General features: G+C 45.3%; 1 protein-coding gene across 46 annotated transcripts in view; it reads right to left on the bottom strand.

Moving 5' to 3' along the window:
* NRXN3 (neurexin 3) overlaps positions 1-16,537 on the bottom strand; it is a 1,829,497-nt gene that overhangs the window by 1,247,799 nt on the left and 565,161 nt on the right. For all 46 annotated transcript variants that reach the window (XR_008306051.1, XR_008306106.1, XR_008306104.1 and 43 more), the window contains one exon: positions 14,439-14,822. Coding sequence is in view for 41 of the 46 variants with exons in the window: in XM_053245247.1 (XP_053101222.1) it covers positions 14,439-14,822 (384 nt within the window). In the remaining 5 variants the exon portion in view is untranslated. The remainder of the gene's footprint in view (positions 1-14,438; positions 14,823-16,537) is intronic.

Consider the following 16,537-nt stretch of genomic DNA (forward strand, 5'->3'; position numbering starts at 1 on the left):
CAATATAGCACAATAAAGAAGTATGATTCTCTGCAGTGCTTTTTACAAGTTAAACATTTATCCAACTGGTTTAGTCCCCTGGGGTGCATAAAATAATCCTTCTTTCAATCATTATTAAAGTATTGCATAATAAAATAAAATAAAATAAAATAAAAATAAACAAACTTTATTTGTTGGCAGCTACATAACAAATTGTTCTCTGGGGAGCTACCAAGTTCTGAGTGAACCTGGTAGTCCTGTAACTATCAGTAGTGATGAGAAATAGGCTCTCAAACAACAAAATAGTGTTGGACTAGGACTAAGGACAGACCTGAGTTCAAATCCCCAGTCAATCATTAAACTCATTGGGTGACTCTGGGCTAGTCACCTATATCTCAGCCTAACCTATCTCCCTGGATGGTCGTGGAGATAAACATATCCATGTACATCACTCTGGGCTTTTGGAGGAAGAGCAGGATATAAATGTAAATATAAATAAAATCAGATATTTGAAGGATTTATCAGGCACACAGAAACCCCGCACCCAAAGTCTGACAAGGATGGATATGTTCTTTACCATTCAGGAGCTGTGGCATGCTTGACATCAACGGAGAAATCAACAGAGTTAATGGTGAGTAATGGAAATGTATTTGCTTTTTCTATCTATCAATTTGCATCCCACCTGTTGGCTCTAAAAAAGGTCCCTACAGAAGCTTCCAAAAATGATCAACTACAACAATCAAATCAACAAAACCAGTTACAATAAATTAAAACTCCAAGCAACTAAAAGAGCTGAAACTGAACAGTTAAATTGTCCCGATCTCTCTCTGAATCTCATTCCAATCCCAGCTCCAGGAAGGATGCTATAAGATTTTGGGATTCTTCCTGTCCTCCAGGTCAGTCAGTGTGTGCAAGCAGCCCAAGGCGGAGCTCTGGTCGCAGTGGTGGGGCCTGGGGGTGTGTGGGGAGTGGAGCAGACTGCCTCAGCCTGGCCTCTTGGCCTCTACCCACCCGCAGCTTGAGACAAGCATCGTCTGTGCCCCGATTGGATCTGCCTGGAGCTGGAGGGGAGGTGGCCAGGAGTTGGGGCAGGAGTCCCCTCCCTGGCATCATGGCCATTGGCCACAGCTTCATCACTGGAGAGGAGGAGAGCAGGCAGCAGCTGCGGCGGCATTTAGCATCTCCAACATGGAACACCTGGAGAAAAAGATGGGGGCAGGTTGCGCCCCGCCGCCATGTACCAGGGAGCCCCTGTGCCGCATAAGGCAAAGGGGAGGAGAACTCACACACTCATGTGAGTCTGATTATTTATATTGCTGGTGAGTTATGGGATTGGCTTGGGACACACACACATTGTCAGAGAGGAGGAGTGACAAATTCCTTGCTTGTGTATGGGCAGCTCCGCGCCATGGTGACACATGAGGAGACTTTCACTGGGAGGCTGCAAGCAGCCTCCCAAGTTTGGAGGTCTCTCCAGGATGCGCTGCACGCTCACGCAGGGCATTCTGGAACTTCTGGGGGGCCGCGTGGTTCCCGATCCCTGCCGCCCGTCAGCTCCGTGACGGAGTTGGCAGTCGTGTAATCGGCCGCCCAGCTACGAGCGGCTGCTGGTCTGCGGAGAGCGGGCTAAGTTAGCTCTTGCCGCAGAACCCCCTCCGGTGATTCACACCAATCATGTGAAGGGCCTCAGTATATGGCACTTTCCTATGTTCCCAAGTCCAGTAAAATCTGGGGACCCAAGGTTGAGAATCCATGGTCTACACAATTCTTCTGTCGCTCAGACTTCTAATTCAATCAGTCAACTCTGGCATCTTCTTCAATCCCACTTCAGTTAATAATCTATTTTTTCTTGGGATCCCAGTCTACAAGGTTGCAACAACTGATACATGAAAGCAAGTTCTGTTTTCTGGTATCCAGTATATATCCTTCCAGACTTGGGAAGATGAAGCTCTTAGTCTTGATAATCTTGTTGATCTCTAGCCCAATACTGTACGCTCAAAACATTTCACCTGGACACTTTACAGATGTATCAGCATCATCTCAACTAGGCCCATAGCTAATAGATAGTGCAGCCAGCCATAAAAACCATCTAGCCAACAAGGGTCAAAGCAAGAGCTACACAACTCTCTCCACATAGTAAATAATTTTGTAGCACTTCTTATTACCCTGTAATTGTACAGTGCCTAAGTTTATGGCACACATAATGGGCTGATGTGTATTGTCATTAAAGAGCTCTTAGGAAATGCTGCAATAAAGGTACTTGGCAAATAATAAAGTGGAAGCCGAAGCCCTCCATTTACGATTGCATAACCAAGAACAGATGCATTGCCCTTCATACTCATGCAGCACCCAGCGAAGTAGATAATGAAGAACAGTTGGTAACAAGTTTTAGCATGGAGGCAAGTGGAACTCAAAGCAAGAATGGATCTTGTGTAGCCTGGTACATTATCCAGGCTGCATATTTTCGGCATCCCAGGGATTCAGAGTCTTGACCCGATGCAGAATTTATTATCTGAGAACATAACTTCTCTTTCTTCAACCAATGTAAGAATTAACTGATTAACTGTCTAGCATTAAACTGATGGAGCAATTGATCCACCGATCATATTTATAGTTATAAAAGCATATAGGAAGCTGACCAAGGATGACCACAGCAGCCTAGATACTGGATGACCACTGCAAGTGTTCAGCTGACTTACAGGAGCCTTACATGATCCGGTTAGATGATTTACAGAAGCATCAAGTGGTAGACTTTGGATATGGGTCTACGACTGTAATAAATTGAAATTTAGTACACTTAAATAAAATCCATTAAATTTCTGTAATAAAGTTGTGTTGGGCCAAGGAAGTATTCCAAACCTGGCTGTTAAGATTAAGTCTCCAGCCAGCCTAGGAGGGAGATGCCAGTGCTGCCAGTGACCATCTATGCCGAGACCTTTTACTACACAGCTGCCTAGGAGGACTGCAAGCAAAGCAAGCTTCATGTCTGGCAAGCTTTTAGGGAAGTGTTTTTAGAAGATCCTGAATGAAGGCAGTTTAAATAGCCTGCACACACATTTTATGAGGAATGTTCAACCACACACAAAAAAGGGACATATTTTTGCTTGCAAATTTATGATCTGTGAGAGCTTAGAAGAATGGATGCAGTGAATGCAGAAGAGGAAATCAGGTCATTCGTACGACTGCCAACAGGATAGGAGAAGTGCCCAGTGTGGGTAGAAGAGCCAGGTGCACTCCCAGTTTGGGGCCATGTGCTTGCAAACATTGAGGTAGGCAGTGGGGAGAATGATCATGTGTGAGGTGACAGCTGGGTAGGACAGCTTTTCCTCCTACCTTGAGAAAATGATGAGAAGGGAATCTAGGTAAGGAACTGGAAAAGGTGCAGAAGAGGGCAACCAAGATGATCTGGGGTCTGGAGCACTTTCCTTATGAGGCTAGGCTACAGCATCTGGGGCTCTTTACTTTGGAAAAGAGGCAACTAAAGGGAGACATGGTCAAGGTGTATAAAATTATGCATGGACTGGAGAGGATGAACTCAAGAGGAAGTACTTTTTCACTCAGCGCAAAATCAATCTATGGAATTCTTTGCCATTGGACGAGATGATGGCCACCAGCTTGGATGGCTTTAAAAGGGGCTTAGGCAAATCCATGGAGGACAGGTCTATCAATGGCTACTAGTCTGGTGGCTGTGGGCCACCTCCAGCCTCAGAGGCATGATGCCTCTCAATATCAGTTGCAGAGGAGCAACAGCAGGAGAGAGGGCATACCCTCACCTCTTGCCTACGGGTTCCCCAGACACATCTGATGGCCACTGTGTGAAACAGGATGTTGGACTAGATGGGCCTTGGGCCTGATCCAGCAGGGCCATTCTTATGTTCCTAGGGCACACTCATCCTACCCAGCTGTTGCCCCACACATGGTCATGCTCCCTTCTTCCCGTAATGTTTGTAAGCACATGACTGAAAATCAGGAGAAATTGGGTAAAGCTCTCCTACGCTGTCAGAAGTCATGTAAACATTTCTAGTGAGCGCTCAGGGTTTTCTTTTGTAATCCTTTGGAAATGCAGAGCTTCTATGAGGTTGGGCAGGAGCCAAGTTAAAGTCCCCAATCCTTCTCCCCTCCCTCCTGACTTGTACAGATAAGCACTCAACTAATAAATGAACAAAGAACCTCACACCCCAAAACACAAACCAGTAGGCTCAGACCTGAAACTTGTATGATTTGAGAGCAGAGGTGCTCTTACCCCTGGACTTTGGGGCCCCCAAATCCTTTTTAGTCTGTCCCAGGTGGTGTGGTCACCCAGCCGAGCATGATGATGCTTAATTTGCAGGAGAGGGGGGCCTCCAAATGCCTTTAGGTCCAGGCTCCAAAATTACCTAGGTGCACCTCTGTCTGAGAGCACACAGTACAGACACTTTGCTAGAGCTAAGTAGGTCTAAGTTTGACCAGTGCCTTGCTGGGAGACCACCGGGGAACCCCGTGCAGCCTTGAGTTCTACCACGGAAGGAAGGTGGGATAAGCATGTAATAAATATATAAACTTCATGTCAGGAGCAAGTTCCCTCTAGACTGGGGAGAAAGCAGTGGTAAGGTTGGGCTTCATATTCTCATGGCACCATCCAGCAATTGCAGGTACTTTGTTATTTAGAGCTCTGAGGATCAAGGAAAACCCGGGGAGCCAGTCATGCAAGTGATAGCAGGAGAAAGTTCATGCAGGCTGAAGAACCATGAAAGTGCTAATGGGCTGGCCTGTATGTTATAGCTAGAGAACCATGGCATTTTAATGACTCAAAGAAATGCGGCTACAAATACGCTCTGAGACCATTGAAGCTGACAGAGGTATAGTTCAGTCTTTCCAATCAGCCAGGGTTCTGCAGATAGTAGTTTAATAATCCCAGCTTGTCAGCGATTACTTCAGAAAGAAGAAAAATGCTGGGGAGAAGTCCTGGGGGAAATCAGACTCTTTGATATGGAGGTTTTGCTCCTGATCTCAGATGTGGAGGGCAGGGGCTATATGCTGGCACCAACGGGAGTTTGTCAAATGGCAGCTGTGGGAGAGAGGGCAGATCGAGAGTAGAATCATGGCGGAGGGTAGGGTTACAGTCCCCTACCTTTCCACGGTAGTCCTGCAGGGGCAATCAGAGGTGCACCTAGGTAATTTTGGAGCCTGGACCTAAAGGCCTTTGGAGGCCCCCCCTCCCCTGCAAATTAAGCATCATCATGCTCAGCCAGGCAACCACACCAACCAGGACAGACTAAAGAGGATTTGGGGGGCCCCAAAGACTGTGGCAGCCCTGGACTCAGTCTGGGGTAAGAGTGCCTCTGGGCGCAACCTGGTTACTATTTTTAATATAATTACAAAGGTTACATAGGAAGCAGGCTTATACCATTGGTCCACCTAGCTCAGTATTGTATACACAGATGAGTCTTTCCCAACTCTTCCTGGAGATTGAACCTGGGGCCTTCTGCATGAAAAGCAGATGCTTTTCCACAGAGCTATGGTTCATTGACAAACTAAACCCTGACAGTGCCAGTAATGTGCAGTTTGATCCCCAGTGAGGAGGAAATGAAACTCTGCATATCCTTAGAAATACTTTCTTCTTCTTACTGCTACCTTACGTCTGCCACACTTAAGTCTCAACACTGAAATCAGGTACTGAGGCTGAGCAGTGCTTAAATTAAATAAGCCCTTCAGCCTTGCTTATTTTATCCAAGTCAAATGATCTTTATTGCTTGTTCACAAAGCACAGATATGGTCAGGACATGCAGAGTTTATTTGAGCATGATCATCTCACTTTGTTCAAGCAAGGTTGCACTGGGAGAACCACAAGAGTCTGTTTCACAAGACTTCCGCAACAAACTGGTGTGCGTTTAAAATCTGTGATTAAAGCTTTCCTCAGTTAACCACTCCAATTAATCAATTACAGAATGCAGGAACAGTTGAAAGGTTGGAAATGTTTGTCTGGTGAAGGCTCAGAATGGGAGCGCATCCAAATGTCACAGGGCAGGGCTTCAGTACTGCAGCAGCTGTGTTTTCATGGGTATTCTTTCTTGCCTTCTTCCTTTCTCTCTCCCAACAGGTCTACAGTCTGCTCTCATCCTTCCCTGCTCTCCCTTACTCAATTTTTTTTTTTTTTTTTTTAGTTCTTTCAGGATATAAATCATGGAAACAGAATTCAGGCATCATGTGGAACCTCAGTAGCAACTGAGTGCCACATGACCTTCCTCAGACCTGGGAGTGCACGCTCCCTCCCATGAATGCCGACTTCCTTTCTTGGTTAGGATATGCCAAGATTATCATGATGTCTGGACCCACCAATCTAGGCTTATTCTAATCTACTTGTTTCAGAAAACCTGAGCCCTGAAACTCAGGTTCAAGTGAGTTTCACTGCTTGGGTTTTCTAAAGAAAGTAGATTAGAATATGCCTAGATCGGTAGTTTCAGACGTCACAACTAATCTTGGCATATCCTAACTGAGAAAGGAAGTAGGAATTCTCCCATACCTGTATAAAAAGCTCGGGATCAGTGTTCCCTCTAACACGGATTTCCAGCAGTTGTTGACTACAACTCCCAGAATCCCCAGCTGAAATGGCTTTTGCTTGGGAATTATGTGAGTTGTAGTCCACAACATCTGGGAATCCCTGTTAGAAGGAACACTGGTCTGGATTCCCACTATCTCATAGCACTTCAGATGTTATGTTTTTCTCTTTCATCCATTTGGATTGCTCTACAGAATGGTTCTCTCCGGCCAGATCAGAAGAGAAGAAACTGTAGAATCTGGGGGTCAATCACGTCAAGCTGTACTTTCTTCAGCAACTGGCATTTCCAGCACAAGGAGTCAAAGACATAGTACAACTAATCTGAATACAGAGCACACTCTTTGCTTTAGTCCGCAGAGTGCTTAGATTTTGTTTTCAGAAAAGCCAACAGACTATGAGAAGGTGATGTTGCATCAGAGCAAAGAAGCACATCATTCTCCATGAAACAGATCTTTCTCTCCATCTGCAGAGCACCCTTGTTAGCTCAGCCAATATGGCTTCTGTGCTTACCTAATACTGCAGCTGCTGTCGCTCGTAGCGTGAGAAGGCAAAAGTTATCAAAAATGCTAATTACTCCTCAAATCCATGTACAACTTTTAATGCCTCTTCAAACCCATCTGTCCTTATCCCAGCCCTGTCCTCTCACCTACGATCACTCTCTAGAGTATCTCACCTATCTCATTAATGTAGCTAACATGCTGATAAAGCCTTAGAGCTTGTTCATTAGGGCCCTTCAGTGTTCCTTTCTGTCAAGTGGAGCAACCGTTTTTAAAATCAAAACAGGCACGCTTTCTCACATGTGTAGGGATAACAGCTTTTATTGTTAGGCGATCAGCAATTTCACATTTGAGTTCCTTCAGAACTCTTGGGTGGATGTCATCTGGCTCTGGTGATTTGTTAATTTTTAGTTTTTCAAGACAGTTTAGAACATCCTCTCTCGTCACTTCAAATTGGCTCAGTTCTTCACCCTCCAAGCCTGAGAAGGCATTGTTATATAAACACATACTCAGAGTCTCTTACCTGGTGTTGGAGTGTGCTATCTCCCTTACCATCACTTGATCTTTGTGACCAGTTGTTGTGTGCTTCTGTCCGCTCTACTCCTGGTTCTACTCTGTCCCCTTCTGGTTTAGCTGAAATATGTGCACCCTCACACCTTGGAGGAGTTTGCTTGCCAAAACAGATACCCAGTTCCTGGCGGCAGTTCCCCAGGCGTCATTTTAAAAGCTGCTCTGCAAACTTTTTTATTTTGAGTGCCAGCAGTCTGGTTCCACCTTGGTTCAAGTGAGCCCAACTCTTTTGTACAGGCTTCATTTGCCCCCAAATGTATCCCGGTTCCTAACAAATCTATCTAGAGGATGCCCTCCCCCCGGCATCCATGCATCGAGACCCCTCAGCACTGCCCGTCTCACTGGCCCTGCACGTGGAGCAGGTAGCACTTCAGGGAATGCACTCATGTTCAGGGAACAGGTAGCACTTCAGGTCCTAGATGTCATGCTACCTAGCACACCAAATTTGGCTTCCAGTATCTCCCGACTACATTTTCCAACATCATTGGTTCCGACATGTACCATGACAGCTCCCCAGCACTGCCTAACGCTGCCTCCCCTGCTAACTGAGTAAAGAGGCACCTTTTTAAAGGGGTGACTCTTTAGCAGGAGGAGAGCAACTGACCTTATCCAACGCCACCACAGCATCCCCCCAGTGTCTGTTGTCTATCTTATTATTCTTTTTTAGATTGTTAGCCCTTTGGGGACAGGGTGGCATTTTGTTTGTTTGTTTATATCTATGTAAACCGCTTTGGGAAATTTTGTTGAAAAGCAGTATATAAATATTCATAGTAGTAGTAGTAATCGTCTATCTAGACGCTGTGTGATGTTTGCAACCTTTACACCAGGCAGGCAAGTCACCATGCGGTCTACACATGGTTCACCCATCTCTCTATGCCTCTAATGATTGTATCACCCACTACTAGGAGGCCCCCAACCCCTGGTGGAGTATCCTCTGTGTAAGAGGTTAAAGGGGATTGCAAGGATAGAGCCCAACAGAAGGACTGAGTAATTGGAGGATAAGACTAGAAGGGATCCAGAAAACTCAGCCACACTTGTTGTCCATGGACAGTCTCTTCAGGGTCAAAACTATGTCAAACAATGGCATCTCTGCCTGGGGGACACACTTGACTGTCTCTTCCGGCTAGCCTAGCCATGATGGTCTCATGGTCAGTACCAGTCCAAGGTTTCACCTGCTGCGGTACTTTGATCTTGAAGGCACTTTTCTGTTTCACTCTACCTTTCCTCCAACCAGGTCTTTAACCTCTTGCTTAAGGAACCAGACAGCTTCTCCAAGTGTTTATTTAGATCTTCTGCCATCTGTAGCCAGCAACTGACACAAATCATTTATCTGAAATCCATCCCTGTTCTCATTTCATTATTAACTATCCTGATCCTGTGGCAACTCTTCTGCTGTGGAAACAGGCTTTGCAGTAAGAACTGAAATTTCTCCAAAGAGAAAATCTGAAATAAAATGTCAGGGTTCCTTCAAGGAGAAGCTGAAATTCAAAGCAGAATTTCAAGATTCCTCCCAGGTAGAAACTAAAATTTGAAGAGAATTTCCTTCCTGAGGAGAAATTTAGGAAATTTGTCTTAGACCACTGGTTCCCCAACCCCAATAAATTGTAGCTGGGGATGACGGTAGTTGTAGTTCAGCAGTATCTAGAGCTGGGAATCCAAGTTGGGAATCCCTGTCTTAGGCCATTTTTCTCCACATTCATATAGCCTCTGATGGTTCCTTTGCCAACTGATACTAAAAGCCAGCTTTTAGTCAGATATTTTAGTCAGCTTATGCAAATAAATAACTGCATATGCAAATAGTCTGCTTTAGTGCAATGTCAGAGGAGGGTAGCTGTGTGAGATCACGACGCCTCTTCCTTGCTTAGAAATAGTGCATCCAATGGTGGTCTATTGTTCACATGAGTATGCTAAATCTATGCAGTCCAGTTGATATGCTATCTATATCAACCCTTGGAACGTGATCAGATACCGATTCAACACCATATTGGGAGCAGGGAGAGAATATTCTGACTGGTATCATGCAAGATGTTAAGGAAATGATATTATGGGGTTAGAGAGGAAAGGAGGGCAAGTAATTGGGTAGGGGTCATTTTCTCATCTTAGCCACCAGGTTGCTTATAAATGTTACCTCTTGGATGCCAAACTGTAAAATGCAGAGCTATGCACTTGGCATATCTGCTCCTCATTGTCTAACAGACAAAACAAACTGGGCCATAATGACACTTCCTGATATCAAGCAGTTGCATGGTTTGCCTATTATATAACATTGTGGCATAGAAACTACAAGAAGACTGACAGATACTGACCCTGAAAGGGATCTAGTCCATTGATGATCTCATGACAGGCAGAAGCATCACCTGCATACCTAAGACTTTCTAACCTTTAAAGGCTTAAACAGCTTGTGTCCCGATTACTTGAATATCTCCTCTCAAATGAACCCCTCCCCTCTGGCACTTGAGATCTCTGATGAGGCTCTGCTCTAATTTATGCAGAGCAATAAATTATGCAAATTTATCCTTAACCTTATGCAGATACTACATTAATCTCCATCAGAAGTAGGACCCTTCCTGTAGCACCCCTGATCAGGGGTGTAGCTACAACTGTACAAAAGGGAACAAATGTCCCTAGGCATTTAGTGGGCTCGATAAATTCACGGAGTATAGGTCTATCAATGATTTCTAGGCAGAGGGCTATAAGTCACCCCCCAGCCTCAGATGCAGAATGCCTCTACATACCAGTTGAAGGGGAGCAACAGCAGAAGAGAGGGCATGCCCTCATCTCTTGCCTGTGGGCCTCTCAGAGGCAACTGGTGGTCCCCTGTGTGAAACAGGATGCTGGATCCAATAGGCCTTGAGCTTGATTCAGCAGGGCTGTTCTTATGTAGACCCCTGAGGGAGGGGGCCATCAGCTGGGTGACAGCTTGTTCTTTGCTCTTCCCCTCACATCTCTCTGGAGAAGAGGGGCCCATCTTCACTTTTTTGTCCCTGGGCCCATTCCAACCGTCCCATGGCCTTGGTACAACGGGATTCTCTCTTCCCTGCTGTCCTTCCAATGGCAGGGAAACATTTTTGTTTCAGCTGGCTGTAGAGAATGGACTGCTTGCTCTGGATTGTCCTTCCTGTGCTGTTTGGCTGAGTTTTTAATTGCACTCCATGATTTTATTGTTTTTGCTTTGTAACTTTGAAAAATCAATTAACAGTGATATATAAGTGTTTTAAATAAACAAAATAAAAGGTACACTGGCAACTTTTACATACATACAATACACAACACAATATATCTATTTCCCATTTTTCTTCCACGGTGGAATTCAAGGTTGTAGACTAAGGGGTCCAAGGTGGCCTCCCACCCAGGTATGCACCAGAGCCATACCTGTTTAGCCTCAGCAAGGTTGCTGCAGCATAGGAACATAGGAAGCTGCCATATACAGAGTCAGACCATTGGTCCATCTGGCATAGACTGGCAGCGGCTTCTCCAAGGTTACAGGCAGGAGTCTCCCTCAGCCCAATCTTGGAGATGCCAGGGAGGGAACTTACAACCTTCTGCATGCAAGCATGCAGATACTCTTCCCAGAGTGGCCTATCCCCTGAGGGGAATATCTTACAGTGCACACACATGTAGTCTCCCATTCCTATACAACCAGGCTGGACCCTGCTTAGCAAAGGGGACAGGACTTTCCTCTTCTTCCCATCATGTGCAGAGGTCCGCAAGACTCTAGCTCCAAATGACAACTGATGGGAAAAGAGACTGGGGGCTACTTATCCTGGAGCCTGATTCAATCCCACTTTGAACTCACAGAGCAGGGAAAGCTATGACTAAGACAAAGTTGCACCAGTTTAGTGGGCTGAGGTGTGGCAGTGCATGTGAAGGCTGTTTTAGAGCCTGCTGAAAGGAAATGAGAATTCCAGCCTAAAGCAATGCAGTCTGGGTCTAGTAGCTCCAAGGGGACATGGTGGAGCAATCTCGATTCCCTCTCAATTATAGCCTGATTTTTAAAAAGCCCCACTGTAGCCACATGCAGTGGAGTCAAGGGGGAAGGAGTCCCACCCCTTCATCACTCAACTGCGTGCCCTACCATACATGGTTACGATGAGGCTCGTCTGAAGAGGGAAGAGCTCTCCCCGTGATGGGAGGAGGCTAATGTCATTCTCTTTCCACCAGCAGAACAGATTTGGCTGAAAAGGGCCCATAGCTCTCATGAGGGCAAAGCAAGCTGACTGACACAGCACTGTAGCAAAAGGAGTGCTGGGATGATTTGTCAATTGTCAGAGCAATTCCTCTTCTTTCTCACCCCATGGCCTCCAGAGCACTCCTATAATCGCTGAATCAGGAGGACTGAGATCAGCATGGACCTTCTGGAATCAGAAGGACTTGGTCCAATGCCCTGGGCCAAAGTGACGGCCACAGACACATATATCATCCTGAGCTGCAGGCAACTGATACCTTGGCATGCTTCTTTAACCTCGGCATATACTCTAAAGGTACGGGGGGGGGGAGAGAAAAGAGAAGACAGAGCTGGGATTCTGCCAGTGGTTCGTAGTGAAAGCCTCATAGGAGCACTTCACAGAGATTCCAATCTTAATTCTAATCTTATTATATTACCAAGAATTTTGCCTTTAAAAATTCAGGAAATGGGAAGATTCCATTTTCTTACTATGAGGACCTTGTGCTACTCATTTAGTTCCTTTTTTAAAAACCCTGTTCATTCTGAGCACGACATCAGGAACAATACAGGGATGACAATTAATGAGACCGTCTGGAATTTGAGCGGTGTATAGATCAACTGTCTTACATTTGCTAAGCTCCTTCTCACCCAACCAAGAATGGATGTGTCTTGGCTGCCTGCACCAGCAATAATTGTTCTTCATATATCCCCAATCAGACACCTTTAAGTGACCAGTCAGAAGACACAATGAGAAAATGGTGGTCTGACATCCACTGTACCCAAGAAAGCTCCGCCAGTCTCTTATAGATCTGCCCTTGGTACAGCTGAACTTCAGTCCTCCTTGATTAACTTGTCCCAGACACTCAAAGATCTCAATTACCAGAACAATGCATAGCAGTGGCATAGCGTGTTCCGATGGGCAGCCCCTCCCTTGCAGTGGCGGTGCGCTCCCTACCCTGGTGGTGATGGTGTGGTCCTTCTCTCGGCGGCAGTAGCAGCCGGTGAGTGCCGCTCCGTGAGGGCAGAAAAATTTAAATTATCTGGCAAAACTTAGCCACATCCGGAAGTCTGTGTGGAATGGAGGCACCCAACACAGCATCCCACGCGGAGGCTGCATTGCCCCCTATCACTCAGTTGGTCTCTGCGCATATACAGAGGCCATTTGAGAGGGGTATTATGGCATGTTTGTGCTGTACTAACCCCTCAAATGGCCTCTAGGCATGCACAGAGATGAACTGAGCAGCTACGTTTGCTGCCGATTAAGTGAGATTTTCCCGCCCTCACTGCCCAACAGAGGAAGGGAGGCGAAGGAGGGGAGCAGAGCAAGCCAGGTACAGATTCTTTGAACCTGTGTGCCACATCAAAGCTCCCTCCACCCCACACCCCACCCTGCCAATTCGTAGTAAGGGGGAAAGTATGTTTTCCTTTCTTTCATGTGTCTGCATTAAAACATATTCAGCATGCTCCTGCAAATGCATGGAATTGTTTGGGGCCACTATAATTCATCCCTAATTAAAACTTAAGCATGTGTCCAAACTTTATACTATACTGAAGCCTTTCTCTAAGTCACAAAAAGTGGCAAGGAAGCATTTTTAGGCCATCCAATGTATAGTGCAATTCATAATCTACCACAATTCATAATCTACCTGTATGTGTTGTTCCAGACTTATTGGTTGGGAGTATTTAATATTTTTTAAAAGGTAATAACTTTCCCACCATGACCCAGATCAGACAGTATGCTTCATCATCTTTCTTCCAGTTGCAAAGGGGAAGTGATGGGGAAGATGATATAGCATCTTGCTGCTGTTCCCACCAGGCATACCTGTCACACTTCTAACATTCCCAGATGTCCATTCATGGGCATAACATCTGAGTAGAGTGTATGAACATTAAATTCAAGGTGTTTGGGCCCAAAATGTATGGTCAGTTCCTAATTGAAAATGAAATATTGATCACACTGTTCAGGCTTCTGGGCATTGTATTTTAAGTAAACATCACACCAATTTATGTCTGCCCAAGGATAAGGTAGATGCATTCTGTGGCAGACTGGTGAAAACTTGTTCCCCCACCATATGTGAGGCAAAATCAGCAAACATATAATCTGAATGGGAGACTTGATGTGTGAGCACTGCAAGATATTCCCCTCAGGGGATGAAGCTGCTCTGGGAAGAGCAAAAGGTTTCAAATTCCCTTCTTGGCTTCTCCAAGATAGGGCTGAGAGAGATTCCTGCCTGCAACCTTGGGAAATGAGGCTACCTGGAGCTGGGGGTGGGTGGGCGTGCCAGGCAGCTCTCAGGAGCTGGCCAGCTTGGGTTGTTTGAACCCATCTGCCCAACTATAGCTCCGTCTCCAAGGAGGAGGTTGACTTGATGCTTCCCCCTAACACACACACACACACACACACACACACACACACACACACACACACACACACTTTTCAGCCAATTGTATGAACTGACCCCCCCCCTTTTTTTAAAAAAATGGCTATTGGTAAAACTACCAAGCTAAGCCTGAACCATTGTTCTAATGTATACTGTTCTGAATAATAATGAGCCATTTTTGGATGGGCAGTATATAAATACATACATCTGCACCAGCATCGTCGGGCAAAGTGCATAAATACACCGCGCAGTCCAACCCTATCAATATTCATCTCAGTACATGAGATCGCTCAGGATCCTGGACTTACCCCGCTCACATGTTCTCCCCCAGTAGCCAGTGCCAGTGCAATCACAGATGAAGCGGTTCCAGCCATCCTTGCAGACAGCATTGTTCTTACAGGGGTAGCTATCACACTGCTTGGTGTTGAGCCGGGTGCAGGAAGATTTGACCCCGGCAGCATTTTGCTGCTCTGCCAGCTGCCGGATGTTCTTGCTCCGCCCGTCGATGAAGAGATCTCGGATGCAGCCCACATAGCCATAGTTCAGCATGGCTGTCCAGAGCTCAGTAGGGAGGACAAGGCCTGCCCGGTTTTCAGGCAGCCCTCCAAGGTACATGTCCCCTTCCAGATCCAGGATTTCACTCTCCCCACTAGCAGTGAATGGTGTCCGTCTGCTGTTCACAGATATGGTACCTGAAAGAATGAAGAAAAAATAAAGAAATATGATCAACTGATGGTCCCAGATGTAACACAAATCACGTTTCTATATGGTTTGAATCCTGGTGAAAGGTGATCAGTTCTGGTACAGGAAGAAACTAAATGCTAGAGCTGAGATAACACTCTATGAGAAAGAGCCTATCTTAAAGTGCTTTACTGCCCTCTACTAAGACCGTTAGACAGTGTATTCAGAGAATGATAAAATGGATAGTTGGGAGACATATGAAGGGCATCCAACCCAGTCCTCTGTGATGATGCAGAAACTTCAAAAGGCTATTTTTACACATGGCCTTGGATGCTCCTGCATCAACAGTCTGACAGTCAGGTGGAAGAAGAACTGGAAAGAAGAGAAAATTATCCCCCTTCAATCAAAGGTACTCAGCAGGACATCCCAGTGCTGTTGGGACTCTTGACAGCACATGCACTGATAGTGTGTCTGAATGAGTTTCCAGTGCAGATCTCAAAGGTTGGTTGGAGGCTGGCACACCTCTGTGCAATTGAATCACACAGCATTGGTACATATATTATACCAGTTTAAACATGGCTTAAAACTTGCTGTGTGCAAGAGCAGCATACATTCTGCCATTATTCAGATTATAAAAAACACTGCAGGGGAGGTCATAGTTCAGTAGTACAAGCATCACATGCATCGAATGAGGGTTTCAAGTTTAGTCCCTGGTAAAATATTTCAAGTAGTAAGCCTGGAAAGATCCCTGTCTGATAACTTAAAAAGCCATTGCCTTTCAGTGTGGACAGTATCAATACCATTCCTGACGCAGTACAAATATACAGATCACACCAGCAATGGTACTCATTTACCATGCAAAATGCATGGTGAGCTGTACATTAGCACATACATGGACACTAGCTCCATCAGACTCTAATAAGTCAGACTCCTGCTAAGTGCACAAAGATAGCTTTTAAAGCAATGATTCCCTTTATATTTAACGGGGCGAGCAACCGGCCATATTGAATCCCAGCACAACATCCCTCTAGTAGTTGATGTTTACCTTGGTTGACTCTGGTAAACCAAGGTAACCAGTAACTGGTGTTTGCTTTGGTTTTGTACTGTTTTGTTTAGACTGAGAGCCCTTTGGGCCCTCAATCTAAGCAAAACAATAGAAAAATATAATCATCATGTTTTTCTGTGCAAACCGTTATGAGAAAAGCATAATATAAAATAAATAAATATAAATATAAGATGATGATGATGATGATGATGATGTTTAAGTTATCAGTTTCAGGTGCAGTGCAGCCACTGATAAAACATGCACCCATGTCAATTGTGTGTAGTTTTCCCAGCAAGAAATGGTTGCTAAAAATGGCTTCATGACCACTGATACTCAGGGGTTGCCACAGGAACAAAAATGTTACATGACCCAAGTACTAAAATACTAGCAGCACAATCCAGTGGGAGGTTCTTCTGTGCCCGGCCTATTCAAAGGAATGGGAACAATGCAAGAGGACTATTATGCACTTTCCCAGTTATCATTCATTTCACTGAGGCTTATGCGGAGGAACATCCTGATGAATTTTCACAGGAGTCCACATCTGAATTTTCAGCTCTTCCTAAATGGGGAATATTTTCTCCCTGGCACTTTCAGACATAGCAATGCCTCCTCCACACTTTCAGCCATTTGGTTGGGCAGTGTTGAAAATTCTAACCATTCAGTGAGAGAGAAATGCAATGA

The sequence above is a fragment of the Hemicordylus capensis genome, chromosome 1, assembly GCF_027244095.1.
Source record: "Hemicordylus capensis ecotype Gifberg chromosome 1, rHemCap1.1.pri, whole genome shotgun sequence".
Lineage (NCBI taxonomy): Eukaryota > Metazoa > Chordata > Lepidosauria > Squamata > Cordylidae > Hemicordylus > Hemicordylus capensis.